General features: G+C 37.7%; 1 protein-coding gene across 16 annotated transcripts in view; it reads right to left on the bottom strand.

Annotated features, from left to right (window-relative positions):
- cacna1da (calcium channel, voltage-dependent, L type, alpha 1D subunit, a) overlaps positions 1-19,093 on the bottom strand; it is a 96,525-nt gene that overhangs the window by 9,370 nt on the left and 68,062 nt on the right. For 10 of the 16 annotated variants that reach the window (XM_056248518.1, XM_056248519.1, XM_056248527.1 and 7 more), the window contains 18 exons: positions 18,908-18,995; positions 18,637-18,744; positions 18,203-18,255; positions 17,901-18,047; positions 16,932-17,133; positions 16,538-16,696; positions 15,723-15,833; positions 14,001-14,084; positions 7,353-7,385; positions 6,441-6,569; positions 6,192-6,257; positions 5,704-5,795; positions 5,376-5,535; positions 4,638-4,765; positions 4,408-4,504; positions 4,210-4,312; positions 3,798-3,899; positions 1,395-1,528 (listed from right to left, as the gene is read on the bottom strand). In XM_056248518.1, the coding sequence (XP_056104493.1) occupies positions 1,395-1,528; positions 3,798-3,899; positions 4,210-4,312; positions 4,408-4,504; positions 4,638-4,765; positions 5,376-5,535; positions 5,704-5,795; positions 6,192-6,257; positions 6,441-6,569; positions 7,353-7,385; positions 14,001-14,084; positions 15,723-15,833; positions 16,538-16,696; positions 16,932-17,133; positions 17,901-18,047; positions 18,203-18,255; positions 18,637-18,744; positions 18,908-18,995 (1,996 nt within the window). The remainder of the gene's footprint in view (positions 1-1,394; positions 1,529-3,797; positions 3,900-4,209; positions 4,313-4,407; positions 4,505-4,637; positions 4,766-5,375; positions 5,536-5,703; positions 5,796-6,191; positions 6,258-6,440; positions 6,570-7,352; positions 7,386-14,000; positions 14,085-15,722; positions 15,834-16,537; positions 16,697-16,931; positions 17,134-17,900; positions 18,048-18,202; positions 18,256-18,636; positions 18,745-18,907; positions 18,996-19,093) is intronic. The other 6 variants (XM_056248520.1, XM_056248524.1, XM_056248525.1 and 3 more) reach the window with 2 other exon arrangements.

Below are 19,093 nucleotides of genomic sequence, written 5' to 3'. Positions count from 1 at the left end.
AAATTCATGAAAGATGACAACAATCACAACAGACAAAGAGGACAAACACGAAAGCTCCTTCATATTTGTACACTACAACTAATACACTTACTGTACTATCCTTTACTGTGACTTTCTAAAAAGGACTGCATTAGGCACAGATGCTATGTTGAAATATTGCAAAACATTTCAAGTGTAAAAAATAAACAAAATGTGTTAGTTAATAAAACTAAAAACCTCTAAACAAAGATTATGTTTGCAAAGAAATCAAACACATTCAAGTGTTTGATTTATGAGGATGGAGACCAACAAAATGTCTTAAAACAATGATACATGAATTAGAACTCCGAAGTGATGGCAAACAAATACAAACACTTCAACCACATGTAAAACAGACAGAAATACATTTACAGATCACCATTAGCACACAGAGGGATCCATATTAGAGCTAAAACAACATTAGCGCATCCAAAAACAGAGAGATACAGTTGAGGTAAAGAAGGTCTCATGCAAAGGAAAAGGAAATAGTTTATTCGGTCAAATTTGTTTACAATTATTGCAGATCGTACAAGGTGTTCACAATGACAGTGATTTGCTTTTGATTAACTAAGAAATTTGCTCCAATTTGAAGCTTTTTCTAAATATGTAAATATCTAGTTGATACGGAAGCGTATTGCTTTCACTTGAGGAAAAAAAATCTACTCTGTTTTTCTGAATCAACAAATGAATTATCTCAGAATTACGAGATAATTTTTCATGAAAAAAAAGTTTTTGCTCTGTTTTTCCTGAATTAACGAGTTAATTATCTCAGAATTACGAGATAATTTTTCATGGAAAAAAAGTTTTTGCTCTGTTTTCCCTGAATTAACGAGTTAATATCTCAGAATTATGAAATACATTTTTCTTGAAAAACATTTTTTTCCACTCTGTTTTTATGAATTAATGAGTTACTCATAATTTTGAGATAATTAAGTCATTAATTCAGAAAAAGAGCAAAAACTTTTTTCCATGAAAAATTATCTTGTAATTCTGAGATAATTAACTCGTTAATTCAGAAAAACAGAGTAGATTTTTTTCCTCAAGTAAATGCATTATGCTTCCGTAAGTTGATGCTAGAGCTGCACGATTCTAGATAAATTGAGAATCACAGGTTTTAAGAGTACTATAATCTGTGCCAACAACACATTAATTCAACATAAATGGCTTTCCAAGAAAGTTTGAGAGTGACTTACAGCGATGTGATTTCTGTCAGTGTGAACGCACCTCAAGGCCAAAACTAATGCACACAATGTAAGCTCGCAAATACCAATTTGACAACAATAATTTGCCTTAAAAAGATATAAAACAACACACCACTTATTAATACAACCAACAAAACGAAATCTCCATAAAACACACATGCACGTTGCGCTTACCTGCAGGGCGATGGCCGTGCTGTTCTGTGCTGGGTGAACGCCTACCAGGCCTTCCTCTTTGCGTTTCTTGAATTTCCTAAAGTAGTCCTGTATCAGGAAAGTGGCATAGAACTTCCCCACCGTTACCTCATCATCTGAGTGAACAGACCACACACACGGCTTCGCTGTCAGCAAGTAGCTTCAACGCACGCATACACACGTCTTCGTGACGCACGTTGAGAGACAGAAATTGACGCCAAGAGGTGCTTTGTGTTATTCTAACTACGTAGTCATTGAGAGAGAAAGACAGCTATAATCTGTGAATTAAATTCTAATGAACCCTTCAGAATTGTCTAGATTTCTACACAAATGGCTCCGAAAATGTGACCTAAGTCTAGGTAATAAACGCAGACGCTCTTAATTAACAAACACCACATACAAGAGCAACATATGCTGTAGATCACAGGACCCCAACGCGTTTCGCTGTAGTTATTTTGAAGTTCACTTTCAACCTCTTTTAGTAGGGTCACCTTGAATGTGTATACAGTACTCTACCATTCAAAAGTTATTTCAAGACTGCATTTGTTTGATAAAAAAAAAATACAGTAAAACAGTAATACTGTGAAATAACTGTTTTCCATTTTAAAATGGCACTTATTCCTGTGATGGCAAAGCTGAATTTGACTCTAGTCTTCAGGTGTTACAGAAATCCTTCAGAAATCATTTTAATATGCTGATTTGCTGCTCAATATACATTTTTCATTATTATCAATGTTGAAAACAGCTTTGTGGAAACTGTCCAACTCCAACATTTTCCCCAGGATTCTTTCATTAATTGAAAGTTCCAAAGAACAGCAAGAAATAGAAATCTTTTGTCACTTTATAAATGTCTTTACTGTCATTTTTGATCAATTTGATGCATCTTTGCTGAATAAAAGTGTTGATTTCTTTAAAATAAAATAAAAAAAATGTATGTGACGTTTGTTAAATAAGAATTGCTTTACTTTTTATTTCTAAAACTGAGTCCAGACTACATTTTAAAAGCCATTCATGCAAGAAATATAGATAATTACAATTAATAATTAGGTTTTCAAACTTTTATTTACAACTGCAATATAAAAAAAATTAAAAGCCTAAATAAAATAATCTAAGACAAGTTCTTAAGTATTTTCTGATGAAAAATCGTACTTAAGCAGGTAGTTATGTTTTGGAAGATAGTAACTGGATTCTAGCTGGTTTAAGCTAGTAATTTGCTGGTTATTTGCTGATCCAAGACCATCCTGGACCAGCAGCAAACCAGATACTAGCTGGTCAACAGCTAAAAACCAGCTATCTTATTCCAAACATAGCTACCAGCTTAGTAGAATATTTCATTTTCATGGTTTAGCACCCATCAGATAATCTGTAAGTATTAGCATATTAGCATTAGCATAGCAACTGTGAGAGAGATTACTGGAAGTTTGGAGAAGGGGGTTGCAAAGAACTGCATCAGCTAAGCCATCTAACTTGACTAAAATCTAGTCCTATTTGTACTTAAATTCTACTGGGAACATGCAAGCAAGCAACAATGAGCAATATGTATTAGCACATTAGCGTTGCATTTCTGTGGGTGCATTTGTGCATGTCAATACTGTTTTTGCATATGCAGTTTGATCCTCTATGTGTATATAAAGTCTATGTGTTGTGTTTATGTATATGTAAGTGTGTGTGTGTGAGAATCATTCTGAAGCAGGGGTCTGTCACTTTTTTAAACAAGCACGTTGGGGACAGATCAGGATAGAAGAGGCAACATTAGTTCCATGCCACCACCCTAAAACAGAATTGCTTCAGAATATTCTGAAGATTTGAACTTTTACATGAACAGAAAGACAGTTAATGAGGAACGGAAGCTGTGGAAAAGCTCAAGCAGATACAGGAGAGAGAGCGACAGTGTAGTAAACAGAGAAAGAGACATTTTTAGAAGGACACGGCATGCCTGAGTTGCCATGCAAGCCCAAAGCTCAACACACACACACACCTTCTTCAAATCCTCCAACCATATACTCATACACACACACCATTGAGGTTCCAGTGTGGACGCAGTGAAAGCACCGAGCAGGAGAGGAAAGCATTTGCGACACATACGGAACAGAACAAACATTGCAGAGACCCGACCAGGAGAAACTAAGAGTAGAACAGCAGGAAAAAGCTAGTGCGACAAATGGAGTGTGTGTGTTTGTGTGTGTGATGCAAATGTACAGTATGTGTGCATATGCTACATGTAGGAAACTACATTGTGTTCAAAAATGATATTTTTGTTCTTTTCTAAATGGATGGTTTAGGTGTGAGTTAAAAGACGCAGGAGTTAGTGCTGTTGTGTATGTCTATGCTCTGTTGTGAATGTATTTCCATTAGCAGGGACAGGCTCTGGGATTTATAACTGACCACCAGCAGGGGGCACCACTTGATCCAGAAGTTTCATGCTTGTTCTCTTCCAGATCTTCTTAATCACAGCTCGGAGCTCTTCATTCGCCTGCTCTAGGTTACCTGGGTCAACACACACACACACACACACACTCATGACTCATGCACGTGTCTGACCATATATAAAACCACAATATCTGCACTATTTAATTATTTTTAAAAATAATAGTGTTTTTGGAGATATGAGGTTTCTGCCCGACAGCGACGATGTTTAACTTTTATGACTTTTGATAATGAAGCAAATGATCTTGTCTTGAATAATTTCATTGAAATGGATATTTCTAATTAAGTGGTTTATGGACTTCCCGACTGTAATTTTGATTCAGAGCGTTTTGAGAACCGCTATGAGCAGTTCAGCGAAGAATTCACGTACCTTCCGTTTTGATCTTCAATGCAGTTCTCACAAGAGCAAAAAGTGTAGCGTTAAACATGACCGTGCCATCACTGTTCAGGGGCATGTTCATAGCCACCAGTCTCTGGAATTGAGAAAGAATGACAGATATAGAGAGAGAGAGAGTTGGGTGTGTTTGCAAATGTTCAAACACATTATTAATAAATGCGTATGTCTTACCTTGCAAGCGACTCTATGAGGACAGAGTTTCCCAAAACCAAGAGGAGGCTGAATCCGCCGTAACAATGTCACCACATCGAGATGTTTTATTCTGCCTCTGTGATAAAAAAGAGAGAAACATTGAAAAATCCCATTTGCTCTTCATTTCATTGTTTTCATGGACAAGCAACTGGCATATAGTGATATTCCTCCCTACAGGTACATTCACAAACACATTCACATATGCTTACTTGGCCTCTGGATCATACTCTGACCAAATCCTCTTAAATTCATCGAGATGATGTGGCCCCAGAATCGACCAATCACGGGTTAGATAGTCAAAGTTGTCCATGATGACAGCCACAAACAGGTTAATGATCTAAAACAAGATATTATTCAATTTGATTCACATGAACAACTTTTGAGAACAAAATTGTTTATAATTCTCCCCAGAAGTCCAAAAAAAAAAAATCCCTTTGGGGCTTCAAAATGACTAAGTTTGTTTCTGCCACAGAATAAAAAAAAAGAAAGGTACAGTAATTGCAAAAAAACAGTACTTTTTACTTTTACTAGAAAAATGTCAGAATTTATATCTCACAATTCTGACTTTTTTTCTTGCAATTCTGTGATATTAATTCACAATTCTGAGAAGAAAAGTCAGAAGTGTGAGATATAAACTTGTAATTGTGAGGGAAAAAAGTAAGATAAAGTTGCAATTATTTTTTTCAGTGGCAGAAACCCAAAAAATAGAATTGTGAGATTCATCCAATTATGAGTTTATAACTTGAAATTATGACCAATAAACCTGTTTTATGTTCTATAAACGCATTTACCTTTTTTATTATTATTCTGTGGAGGAAACAAGCTTCCATACCAAATAATGCTTTAAATAAATTCAAAAAATTATATTATATTAATAAATAATATTATTCTAGTAATTATAATAATTAGGCAAAAATCTAAAGGAAGTGTATTTAGTATGAGTGTACCAGGAAGGCGCAGAGCATGTAGAAGGTGATGAAGTAGATGATGGCAAAGCTGCTCCCGCAGGTCATTTCTTCTCCAGGATTATAGTCTGACTCCGGGTCACACAGCTTCCCTGTCATACACGCCAACATGATCTCCTGCCAGGCTTCACCTGTTGCACATCTACACCCCAAAACACACAAACACTGCATAATCTCAAATGTAATCCGATAATGGATTTTATATTAAACACAAACTCCTAGATGAACCGACAGCATAAAAAAAACGGGAACTGTAATAAATGCAACGGCATCTTCATAAATAATCTTCACCGTGCCGGCGTTCACTGACCTGAAGAGTAGAAGCACAGCCTGGGGGAACGTCTGAAAGTTGTTGTTCCTGTTGATTTGTGTGTGATCCACCATGGCGATTTTCCCAAACACCTGAAAGATGGAGTGAGTTCCACTGATGGTAAATCAAGTTGCACTGTGTGCAGTACTAAAAGGTGAAGTGCGTCATTTTTACACTGAATGTGGGTGATTTGCATTTTAGACCTGTAATCAAATACACTCACTGAAATGCTATTTAGCAAAAGTCACCATGAAATCAAAACGGACAATTCCTATTTTTATCCTAAAAAAAATAAAAAAATAATTTGTCCTCATAATCTTTAGTCAATATTACTTCCCCTCCCTCTTGCAGCGCCATCTCTTCTCTGATGATGCGTTTACTGGCACGAGGGCGGGGCAACCTGTCACTCACATGAGATCGACCAATAGCAAACCACAATCATCCAACCATCCATTCAATTCACCATGGACAAAATCAATGAAACTAACCTGCATGCCAATGACAGCGTAGATGAAGAAGAGCATAGCTATCAGCAAAGCGACATATGGCAGGGCCTGAGAAAAGAGCAAAACATACAATATATATATAGATTACTATGGCAAACTGACCCCAAACCGAAACACATTTACTGTAAAGGAGTCACCTTTCTAATAAAGTGCATGACTGCTTTGTGGTAAAACAAGGAGAAAAGCATCACAAATATCTATATAATTGGGTTTTCATTATGTTCTTCTGACCTGGAAGGACTTGATGAAGGTCCAGAGGAGGGTTCGAATGCCCTCCCCCCTGCTCAGCAGCTTGACCAATCGCATCACCCGGAAAAGACGGAAGAAGGTAATGGAAATGCGAGCACTGTCCTCTGTGTTCTGTGGGGGCGGAGTAAGCATCAGTGAACCAATCAGGCAAAAGAGATAACATAGGGAATCGGGCTGTATTAAGGCAGTCTGACCAGCAGAGGGCAGCGCAATATAGTTTTACACTTTTTGATGGTTCATTTAGAGCCAAATTTAGACCATCAATGCTTTTTAAAACAACAAAATATTTAGACTGGTATGACTGATCCAGAAACACAACCAGAGACCCTGGCGTTTCATGCTTACATCCTAGAGAAGAAAGGAAGGGGGAAGAAGGGTGCATGCTGGATAAAGAAAAACCTTGCCATACTTGACTGCAAACATCAGCACAAGCATGGCTCTCTTGACCCAGAGTTACTTCATGCCAATTTACAGTGGGCCCCTAAACCTCATGGGTGAGAGGTCAGTTTGAGGTCACAACCTTACCTGACCCGATCCGACCTAATCTGACCTGACTTCAGGGGCCCCTTAACCATGCAGCAGTGTCAGCGCTACAAACGTGAGGGCCCGACGACCCCACACACACACACACACACACACACACTCACTCACACAGTTTGTCACGTTTGCGTGACACTCCCCCTAATTGACAAAAAAGTCAAAGGATGTAAAACCAAAGCAAACAAAGATAAAACAAACGTAGATATAAATGCAAATAAACAACAAATTGAAGTTGGGGTGGGTTAAGATGAGAGGTAACAATGTTTAATTAAAAGACAGAACTCAAACGGAAACCTGAAAAGGAATGCAGACTCTAAAATTGGGCGAAAACCCAAGAGGGGCAGAATGTCTTACCCCCGACTCATCCACCTGAGGTGCCTCTGTGGGCTTTAAAATCAAAGACCTGAATTAATCACTCACACATGACGTTAGCACAGCCACTTACGCTTTAAAACGCATTCAGACACTCGTTATATCAAACTATAATAACATTTCTAACCGACAGATATCAGGACAGCAAACTGGCTCAAACAACCTCAAGACAGACAATCCTCCATTTAAAACTGCTTATCAGGACTGAAAAATGACCAGTGACCAGAGACAAACAGGACTAGATTCACATAAGGGGCTTATATAACACGAAGATCCATCATGTGACCTTATTTCTATCCCGTGGATTACATAAGCAGCTGTAGACAGCATCGGCATACAATACAGTACACACATTCATACACACACAAACAAATTAACAGGACAGTGATGGACTAGCGCACACTTATGCAATGATTACAACTTTGTAAACAAGAGCGTATCCAAAAAACAAACAAATGCTAAGCATCATCAAAAGACAAGTATAACAAATACAAATATACACTCCTCTACATTCAGATGCATAGACAGCATCAATTTTGTGATTAAAAAAATGTATATATAACCAGATGAATGCTATTATGTTTCTGTAGTGTTTGTATGATTACAAATAAATAATATTTAGTAAATACATAGTACAGTATGACACTAACAACTAACTACAGCAACCAATTCCACGCGGTGAAAACATTTCAAGTTTTGTAATAATTAACAATTTATGTACAGATAAAATTTGGTTATGTCCTGTCATCATCTTTTTACTAGTCCATTGGACTCTGTCATTTATTTTTGCAAAGTCAAACAACTTTATCAAACATCGCATTCATTAACATTAAAACACAGTGGGAAGAAAAATCAGCATGTAATCAGAAAAAAAGATGAATCCTTCATCTGTGCAGAAAGAAGAGACTCCAGACAGATATGGCTTCACTCATACAGCCTGACATCCCTCGTCATAAACGTTTTACATTTGCATGAGAAGCAGAAATAATAAGATGCAGTTTCTGGCTGTATAGCATTTGATGGGGCATGCGTTAAGCAGTCGGGCATGTGCGCGCACAATGTCTTTCTCTCCATAACAGCAACACAAGGCTTGAAGAACTTCAGTGTTTCAGTAGCACCGCAGAACCTCCATGCATGTGCCCTGCTAAAGAGTCACCACTCGAGGGCGCTCTGGCAGTCCAATGCAAGAGAAAAGAGAGAGAAAGAAAGAATGGAAGAAAAGAATAAGAAAGGAAGGAAGGAAAAGAATAATGGAAAACCGAAGAAAAGAAGGTAGGCATGACAGATAAAGCAGAAAGGAAAACATAAGGAAGGAAGGACAGAGGGGAGGGAGGGAGGAAGGAAGGGAGGAAGTGAGGAAGGGAGGAAGGGAGGGAGGAAGGGAGGGAGGGAGGGAGGAAGGAAGGAAGGGAGGAAGGAAGGAAGGGAGGGAGGAAGGAAGTGAGGAAGGGAGGAAGGAAGGAAGGGAGGGAGGAAGGTAGATAGGAAGGAATGAAGGTATGAAGGAAAAAGCAGAATGGAAAACAAGAAAAGAAGGATAGGAGGAAGGAAGGAAGGGAAGGAGGAAGGAAGGGAGGGAGGAAGAGAGGGAGGGAGGAAGGGAGGGAGGGAGGGAGGGAGGAAGGGAGGGAGGAAGGAAGGGAGGGAGGGAGGGAAGGAGGAAGTGAGGAAGGAAGGAGGAAGTGAGGAAGGGAGGAAGGAAGGAAGGAAGGGAGGGAGGAAGGGAGGGAGGAAGGGAGGGAGGGAGGAAGGAAGGGAGGAAGGAAGGGAGGGAGGAAGGGAGGGAGGGAGGGAGGAAGGGAGGGAGGAAGGGAGGGAGGGAGGAAGGGAGGGAGGGAGGGAGGAAGGGAGGGAGGAAGGAAGGAAGGGAGGGAGGGAGGAAGGAAGGAAGGGAGGAAGGGAGGGAGGGAGGGAGGAAGGAAGGAAGGGAGGGAGGGAGGGAGGGAGGGAGGGAGGGAGGAAGGAAGGAAGGAAGGAAGGAAGGAAGGAAGGGAGGGAGGGAGGGAGGGAGGGAGGGAGGGAGGGAGGAAGGAAGGAAGGGAGGAAGGGAGGAAGGGAGGGAGGAAGGGAGGGAGGGAGGAAGGGAGGGAGGAAGGGAGGGAGGAAGGGAGGGAGGGAGGAAGGAAGGAAGGGAGGAAGGGAGGGAGGAAGGAAGTGAGGAAGGGAGAAAGGAAGGAAGGGAGGGAGGGAGGAAGGTAGATAGGAAGGAATGAAGGTATGAAGGAAAAAGCAGAATGGAAAACAAGAAAAGAAGGATAGGGATCAGAGAAAAATCAGAAAGGAAAGATAAGGAAAGAAGGAAAGAGGGAAAGAAGGGGAGAAAAGGCAGAAAGGAAAACAAGAAAGGATGAAGGAAGGAAAGCAGAAATGAGATAGGAAGGAAGGAGAGAAGAAGAAGGAAGGAAGGAGGAAGTAAGTCAGCAATAAGCAGTGATGAGGTCATGCAGCCTGTCTGACGTCTACACACCTGCTCTACTCAAGCTCTAACAGCTCACTGAAGAAAGACAGAACAGAGAGACAGACAGTCACTCAGCAGACAGACAGACTACAGAGATAGAGATAGAGTTAACTGCATCTCTGCGCTGTCAGAGAACAGAACTCAACAGCAGAAACATCACAATTCAGTTTAAACACAGACCAACCAGGAGCTCTCTTCTAAGACCGGGCAGTGCAATGATACTGTCATAATTACTTTCATATTAACATTAACATTTCATATTTGAGTCAGATCCTGTCTACTTGCTCAAAGAGGAGTCATTTCAGGTTTGGATCAGTTTTAGGTGGGCTTATTCGGACTGAAAATTGATTATTAATTGACCATTAGTTTAAAGCTTAGACCTCTTTAGGAATTTTATACAAAAAAGGAAATACACTACTGGAACACAGGCCGCGATACTGTTCCCTATTCATACGATTCTACCCGATGAACTCTGTATAATAGAGTGATGGTGTTTTATTAGTTTGCTAGTGAATGGATATTTTGATCAGTCGTTATTTAAATCAGCTCTGAGCTCCAGGGCCATTCTGTCTGGAGGTGAACAAGAGGCACTGAAAGAGAGGAAGAGCAAACTTCACACTGACTACACCGCCTGGGACTGACCGGAGAGGTGACCGGGGGCCCGAGCGCCATCTGCAGGAAATCAAGCTAATGTTAGCAGGACATATCCCAGCATGCAACAGGGGATGGGCAAACCAGTCACTCCAACCACCGCAAGATTGTGTGAAAGTCACACACACACCCCCGAGCGGGCATTAATGAGTATAGATACTGTATGAGCATCTCAGATCAGACAGCAGGACACATCCGGGCAGAAACCAGTGATTTGTACCCGCTGTCTCTTATCTAATGCTTTACTGTATATCTATAACTGCAGATTTAGATATGTAAATGCAGCATGCCTGCAAGCCACTAAAAACAGTGATAAAATGAGTTTCACAAGGCTTTTAAAATGATAAAAGAATTATTTGATAAACAGACGAACAAATTCAAGAACTAGTTCACCCAAAAAGAACAATTCTTTCATTATTTAACCAGCCTCGTGTTGTTTCAAACCTGATGGATTTCCTGACCACTCTTTGCAAAATCATGAAAGTGCAAAACCTGCAAAAATGACACAAATGTACAGGATTCTGATTGGCTGTCAACATTTTTACCGTTTATCAGCTGGAAAAAAATTGTTCTGAAAGTGATTCCAAAGATATTGTTTCTCTGTGCTGTTATCAATATAGTCGTGATTCTGCTATTCTTTTATAAACAGTTTTTAGAACTATATCCTTATCGTTAAAGTTATCATCCTTGGTGTGAACGGGCCTTAGGTCATAACGACCACTTTATTACATTTTTCATTCATTCTCTGCTTATTGTAGTTGCATGAATAAAGAGGTTCAATTTATTATTGAAGATTTCTACAGGAAAAAAATGTTTGTAAAGGTTTGGAACAAAAATGAGGGTGAGGAAATAATGACAATTTTTGAGTGAACTATCTCTTCTGAAACAGTAAGCGGATTCCAAGAATCTAGTCAGATAGGCTTGATAGAAGACCTTGTGAAACCTCTTAACAGTTTTATCACCACTGAAACGCACAAACGCAGCAGAAAATAAAGATGTAGAAGAAAACAAAAACATACATAGACAAGACATAGCCACTCTCAAGTTCTCTCTCTCGCACACAAACATCCACAAACTCTCATAAACACACATCACACATATCCACAATCATACTATACAAGGACACAACGTACGGAGACTCAACGCATAACACATCCAATGAAAATGGCCACAATACAAACACCTATAGGGACATATACAATATACACATATATACATTTATATATGGACGCAGGGACATGAGAAACTCCAGAGAGATAGCACTGTAGCTCAGACAGCAGAGTGACAGGAGTGTGAGGAGACACAAACCAATAAATACATATGTGTGTGTGTTCCCTACATTACATGTCTGAAACTGGACAGTGATTGTGAGATACAGGATTTAAAGTAGCACCACCAAAGAGATCACACACAGAAACTCCACCATTGCTCTTAAAGAAACACCATCACTTTCCAGCACCACCCTCTTCATGTCCAGCTGCATCAATTAACAACATTTACATAACTAATAAAATAAAACAAAACTTAATCAGGGCCAAAAATGAACTCTCGCCAAGCGCCAAATGAGAGTAAAAACGTTGGCGAGTAAATGAAACGGTGACACTTTTGGCCGGTAACATTTTTCTGAATTCTAACTGCATCAACATGAACAAACGTGAACGTCGCTCGGGACAGTTGACAAGCCAGCACTGCATCGTCATGAAAGTTTAAGCCTTGACAATATTCAATATACTCGCGCGCTGTGTGGAAAAGCCCAGAAAGCCGCGTCTCAGACAGCGCACAAATACTAAACTGAGCTCTCTTTCACGTCTTCTTGCACTTGAGCGGACAAATTCACAAATTATGTCAAAAAATAGCAAGTATCCTCGTAAACATAGTTGAACGTAAACAGTTGAGAAAGTAAATGCATGTGTATCAGTATATTAGATATGTGCATGAGCTCTTAAAGTGACATCAGCCTAATATTCCAGCTGGTCTCTGTGTTTTTAAAGTGAATCAAACAACAAAGGACAAATAAAAAGCCGGTGAAAAATATGTATGGCCGTTAAATTCACCGGCTATTGGCAGGTGTGGCAAACAAGTCAGTTTTAGGCCCTGTACCTAATGTCGCAACTAACTGAAATAAAATAAGTTGAAGTTGAAGTATTAAAATGACTAAAACTAAAATAAATTTGACTGACAATACAAAAATAAAAGCCAATTCAACATATGAATAAACACTATAAAAGTATAAAAAATACTACGAAAACACTAATGTTAATATAAAATGTTTTAGTAATAAATGTCTTTTCCTCATATTTATACATGCAGATAATTCAATTGCTGAAGTTTCCATATTGATTTGTTTGATGCTGAACACTTTAAGTGCGATGTCAAAAAGTGGTGGTCTGTTCCTTTAACAAGTCATCAACCTTCCTGCCCTCAAAAACTAATAATTAATATGTAATAATTTACTTGATGTAATCAGTAAAGCCAAGGCAGTGAGGGCTTTACTTCATTACACAAAATCAGCAAGGCACAAATACATTCTTTTTCTGAACTGATCTTGATGACAACTCTTAAACCGGAACAACATTTGTCAAACTTTTGACACGGACATTTTTTTTGTCCTCACAACACTTCAAGGAATAAAGTCTTTATGAAGCAGAACGCAAGCAAACAGGAGATCACATTTTTTCATACTTGCCTCTAAAAGTTTCTATGGAGACAGAATGGAAGAACAAGCGTTAGACAAACCAGCTGATGGATTTCTGCAGTTCTTGCTGCATTTACACACATTTGGATGCGAGACAACGGATTATTGGTCCACACAAATATGCAACAAAAAACTCGGTAAGAGATTTCAGTAATTTTCTCAGCAGAAGAGTCCTCAAGGTTCACATGATGTTGTTTTATTTCAGATAAGCAGGGGAAAGAGAAGGTGTGACTGTTAATGTTATTAAGGTTAGCTAAACGACCTCAACTCACATCACAAATAACTCAAGACAACATATAGTGAAACCTTGCAAAAAAAAATCATCAGTGCCATTACAAGAAATTAAACTATTGTCACAGCATATATATAATCAAATAAATGTAGCCTAGGTGAGTGTAAGAGATTTCTTAAAAAAAAAGAAAAAGAATTCTTAGACCCTATATACAGTATATATATATATATATATATATATATATATATATAAATATACAAACAGTTAGGCTGCATAATTGTGTGTGTGTATGTATATATTTAAAATATTCTATATAAAAATGTTAATTATGTAATAATTTAAATATTTTAATAATTTGATAATAATAGTATTATAATAATAAATTACATTTTATAATATAATCAAATATGAAATAGTTACTTTTGTACAATAAACTATTTTGTTACTGTGTTACAAGTCCCACTTGATGTCCAAATCTGGGTTCTGAAGCACATAATAAAGATATTCTTATGGATAAAATCTGTGTTGGGCACAAGATATGTTTATCTTGCAAGGCTTCTACACTTGGAAAGGCGGAAAAACGGTTGTACTTACGTTGACTTCAGTGATAGCAATATCTACGACGCTACCGACAACAATTAAGGCGTCAAATGTGTTCCATGCGTCAGTGAAATAATGCTGTTAATAAAAGACACACCACACACAAGGAAGAGGGGGAAAGAAATGAATGGAATAGAATGAGGGAGGAAAAAGAAGGTGCAGAGAAGACACACAGAAAGAAATACAGATGTTAGATCTCAGCAGTTAAAGAAACAAGTCGTCAGTTGAAAAGAACAGTAGCTCATCCTGAGCCTGCCTGAAGTAAAGGGTTGAGCGGATATAAGAGGGGACACAGGGCCTAGAACTGTGCTGTACTTACATCAATCTCACTGAGCACTATGTCTACAATGCTGCCGATCACAACCAAAGCGTCAAAGACGTTCCAGGCGTCCCCAAAATACCCCTGAGAAATGCGAAGGGGCGGACGGCCAGGGAATATATGTGTGATTAGGAGTTAGTTGCAGTACATTTATGATCATTTAAAAAACTGTTATAAGCTTTTTTTATTAAAGTATCAATCAACATCCAAAACAAGTATACATATTTGGGCCTATATTTAAGATTTAGGTATTTGAATTGCATACAGTAGAACATTTTCCATCCAATATGGTTACACAGTTTTCAAGTGCCCTTATTATGCTATTTTAAAGGTTCCTATTTGGTCTCCTGCAATAGGTTTACATCAATCCAAGGTCAAATAAATAAATAAAAACATGGTTTCATTTTCTCATAACATCCATTACAGCATCACCTCTTTTCTCAGTGTCTGAAACGGTTTGATAAAGGATTCGGCCTCTCCAAATCCCTCCTTACCGAGAGCCAGCTCTGCTCTGATTGGTCAGATGGCCCAGTCTGTTGTGATTGGTCTACCGCTTACAGTGCATGTGAGAAACCAAACGCTTACTACCTGAATTTCAGCTCCGGAGGCTTCCTCAGCACACAGTGATAACAAAAGTAACGATGGTGTCGTTTTTACAATATCAATTTGATCCTAGGCCTACATCCTTGGAAGTGCATGCGAAATAGTGTTCATTTCATTAACGAAATCTTTGACAATAAATGCTGGTCGATGACCTTTTGAAGACAATGATGAGACGACACCAACGTCATGATCTCTCAAATGACAACAATCGTTGTGAGTATAACTTTGAGCAAAATAATTGAACTATTATGTAGCATGTTCGCGATCGCGTTTGGGGGGGACTAAATTAAAACATTTATTTATTAAAAATAGATTTATTAGGTTATGTTAAAACTGTTCACTCAAAACGGATTGAAATTTTTTAAAGCAATTCAAATACATAAATCTTAAAATTAGACCTAAATATTTTTTTTAGCATATTAATATAAAGTAGGAAAGTTTACTATATTATTTTATAGTAAAGCAAGAACTGTGCTGTTGTCAGATGATGGACTGAATCTGTTCGTGTCAAAGAGACACTGTTAGTCACGCCACACAGAAAAGCTGAAAACGACAGCACTGCACATCACACTGAGATGCTTACTAGCATTCTGTCCTTCTTCGCAACACAAACCTGCATGTGTAAAAGTGGGCAGTTAACATCACAAACCTTGTGTAACCATCTAACGATATAAGTGGAAGATCATGACATATTGAGGAGGGAAGTGTATTTATACTGCACTGTTCTGAATGTCCAAATGAGAAATTGTGTGATAATGAATAATGGTGTGCATCTATGTGTTTGAATTACTCACCCGGGGTTTGAAAGCGATCAGTTTGAGGACCATCTCCACAGTGAAGACGGCAGTGAAGACCATATTCAGGATGTCCATTACATAATTGAACAGCTCGGATTGACCATAGTGCTGTCCGCAGAAATGAATGATATTAAATTGTATAAAATGTATAAGTGAAAGGTCATTTCATTAGACAAACATGTATATACACCCTGCATACCAGTGGTGTTATTGTTAACTAAAACGGAATTTTTTTTATATATATATATATATATATATATATATATATATATATATATAGATATAGATAGATAGATAGATAGATAGATAGATAGATATAGATATATATATTAGTATAACAGAAAACAAAAACTAAAAATATAGTTATAGGTAAAGCTATTTTAAATATTAATAAACACTATAGTAGCATATATGTTTGACCTATATATATATATATATATATATATATATAAAACTAAACATTGTAGTTTTATATAAAATATATACACATACATACATATATATATATATATTTTTTTAAATATATATTGTATGCTATATGTACACATCATATACTGTAGACATGCACTAAAAGCTACAAAAATTATTTAATGGGGACTATAAAGAGCTAATTCATATGAAATATACAGTTAAATAATATAATAAATAAATCATAATAAAAATAATTTATGCATAGTTATATTCTCATCAAATAAAATTACAAAATGAGCATATGAAGCAGGTTTGAATATTTAAACAAATAATTATTTAAACATTAAGCATGAAAGCAAACTAAGACTACTTCTAATTACGGAAGGAATAAAGGAAGTTACCTGCACGGCAAGACAGATGGTGTTGAGTAAGATCAGGACAAACATGATGTACTCGAAGCCGGTGGAGTTCACCACATACCAGAACTTATACTGATACGGGTTCTTTGGGATGTACCTCCTGAGAGGACGTGCTTTTAATGCATACTCCACACACTGACGCTGAGGACGACACACATCAAATGATGCTTTTCATTCTGTCAATCAATGCATTTCATTCTGGAATTGCATTATCTATGAAGGATACACTACATGCAATGCTGTCTTTGATTTAAAAAAGGGGATCCTTATAAGCCAGCATACTTGTTTTGTGTACTATATGGAAAAAGAATGCATTGAGATATAAAGTCTAGATCAATGCAGGGCTTCCGCACAATCCTATTGTGTCTTCTCTTACCTGATTCTTGTCCAGCTCACAGTTCTTGTACTCTTTCTCTCCCTGTTCCTGAAAGGTCACGATGACGAAACCCACGAAGATGTTCATCATGAAGAAGGCGATGATGATGATGTAGATGATGAAGAAGATGGAAATCTCCACACGGTAGTTGTAGATCGGACCCATGTTCTCCCGGTTGGAGTCTATGGCCTTGTACAACAACCTTAGGAAAGACGAAATGAAGTAAACTAAGAGAATGGAGAGCCAAGGAAAAACTACTCACAGTTACGGAACAGCGATATTGTGTCATTCTGTCACTGTGTGTGTGAGTGTGTGTTAAACTAACAGAACATTTGAAGCAGTGTGGTGTTGTAATTACAGGAACAGCGTGGTACTGTTGGCATCGAGTTCACAGTGGCACTTACCAACAGCGCCAATACAAACACAAAAATTACAATAACACGCTCGTTCATTTACCCCCGTGCTTTTGAACAAGGAAACTTGACTGTCTGAGTAAGAACTCGCAATACAAGAACCAATATATGTCATTTTGCAATATCCAATTACATTGAGCCATTTTATTAGGCTTAGGCTTCTGATAACAGCTTGGGATATTTGCTCCTTTAAAATGGATGCATAAAGAGTAACACATGTAATATATAAAAGATTATATAAAAATTATATAAAAAAAATTATACCAAAATGTATTTAAAATACACTTACTTCACACTAAGTATAGTACAAATCAATTAAAATATTTACTGACATATCGCTTGAGATATATATATATATATATATATACACATTCATACACCACACTCTATATACAATCTATATTAAGCTATAAAATATGCAAATTAAACATTGCATAAAAAAATGGGGCTTTTCTATATCTAATCTATATTAAGGTGTAAAAAATGGAACATGGAAATAAAATAAACGTGCTATTCTATATCCAAGTTATAAACTGGTGTATTGTGGAATGCTTACGATGGCCAGCCTTCAAACGTGGACACAGTGAATAGAGCCATCATGGCCATGAGCACGTTGTCAAAGTTGTAATCACTGTTGTGCCAATGACGCTTCTGAATGATTGGCTGGTTCACGTCTCCTTCCTTATACATGATATATGTTCCCCTGAGAGAGAAAAATGGTTATTTTACCCTCTCTAATAGCCACTTCTTTTTGTACAAGTTTGATTATTACACTAACTTGCAATAAATTTATACATTTACAATACATTTATGAAAGCACTGCAGTATGTGAGGATTAAAAACTTCAATTAGACTCACTTGCACTCCTCTGAGGTGGACTTGGCTTCATCATTACAACGGTAAAACTTCCCCTGAAGAAAAAGTCAATAATAATCATAATAATGCTGTTCTTTTGAAATTTCTATTCATAAAAGAATCTGGAAAGGTTTCCACAAATATATTAAGCAGAACAACTGTTTTAAACATTAATAAGAAATATTTCTCAAACGCCAAATCAGCATATTAGAATGATTTATGAAGGATCATGTGACACTGAAGTTATGATGCTGAATTCAGCTTTACATCACAGGAATAAATGACATTTTCAAATACATTGAAAAAAGAAAACAGTCATTTTAAATTGTAATGATATTTCACAACATTACTGTTTTAACTTTATTTTGATCAAATAAATGCAGTCTTGGTGAGAATAAGAGACTTTCTGACCCCATACAGTATATGACATATTTTACCTTGAAGAGCTGTACACCAATGCAGGCAAACATAAACTGTAGCAGTGTGGTGACAATCATGATGTTTCCAATAGTCCTGATGGCCACAAACACACACTGGACCACATGCTGCAGAAGGCAAAGACTAAAAGTCAGAGGTTGTCAGACAGATGTAAAATGTATAATTTCTTAAACAAATGGACAGACATGCAAGCCCTATATTTTTCCACAACCATAAACATATTAAAATGTATGAAGACAATTCATATCGAAGTAAAGCAATAGACCGAACCTTCAGTCCTTTAGCTCGGTTTATGGCCCTGAGTGGACGCAACACCCTCAGAACCCTCAGAATCTTCACCACTGAGATGGCGGACGATCTGCAAGAGACACAAGCCTCCGCGTTACCAAAAAACATACTCCATGCTTTCAATTCTTTGATACTGGAGTTTCTGCCAGGCTTCTAAACCTGCTTAAC

This window comes from Rhinichthys klamathensis, unplaced genomic scaffold (assembly GCF_029890125.1).
Source record: "Rhinichthys klamathensis goyatoka isolate OS25496 unplaced genomic scaffold, OSU_Roscu_1.1 h1tg000056l_1, whole genome shotgun sequence".
NCBI classification, from domain to species: Eukaryota; Metazoa; Chordata; class Actinopteri; order Cypriniformes; family Leuciscidae; genus Rhinichthys; species Rhinichthys klamathensis.
Note: the sequence above shows the minus strand (reverse complement) of the source record. Positions and strands in the feature narration are given on the sequence as shown.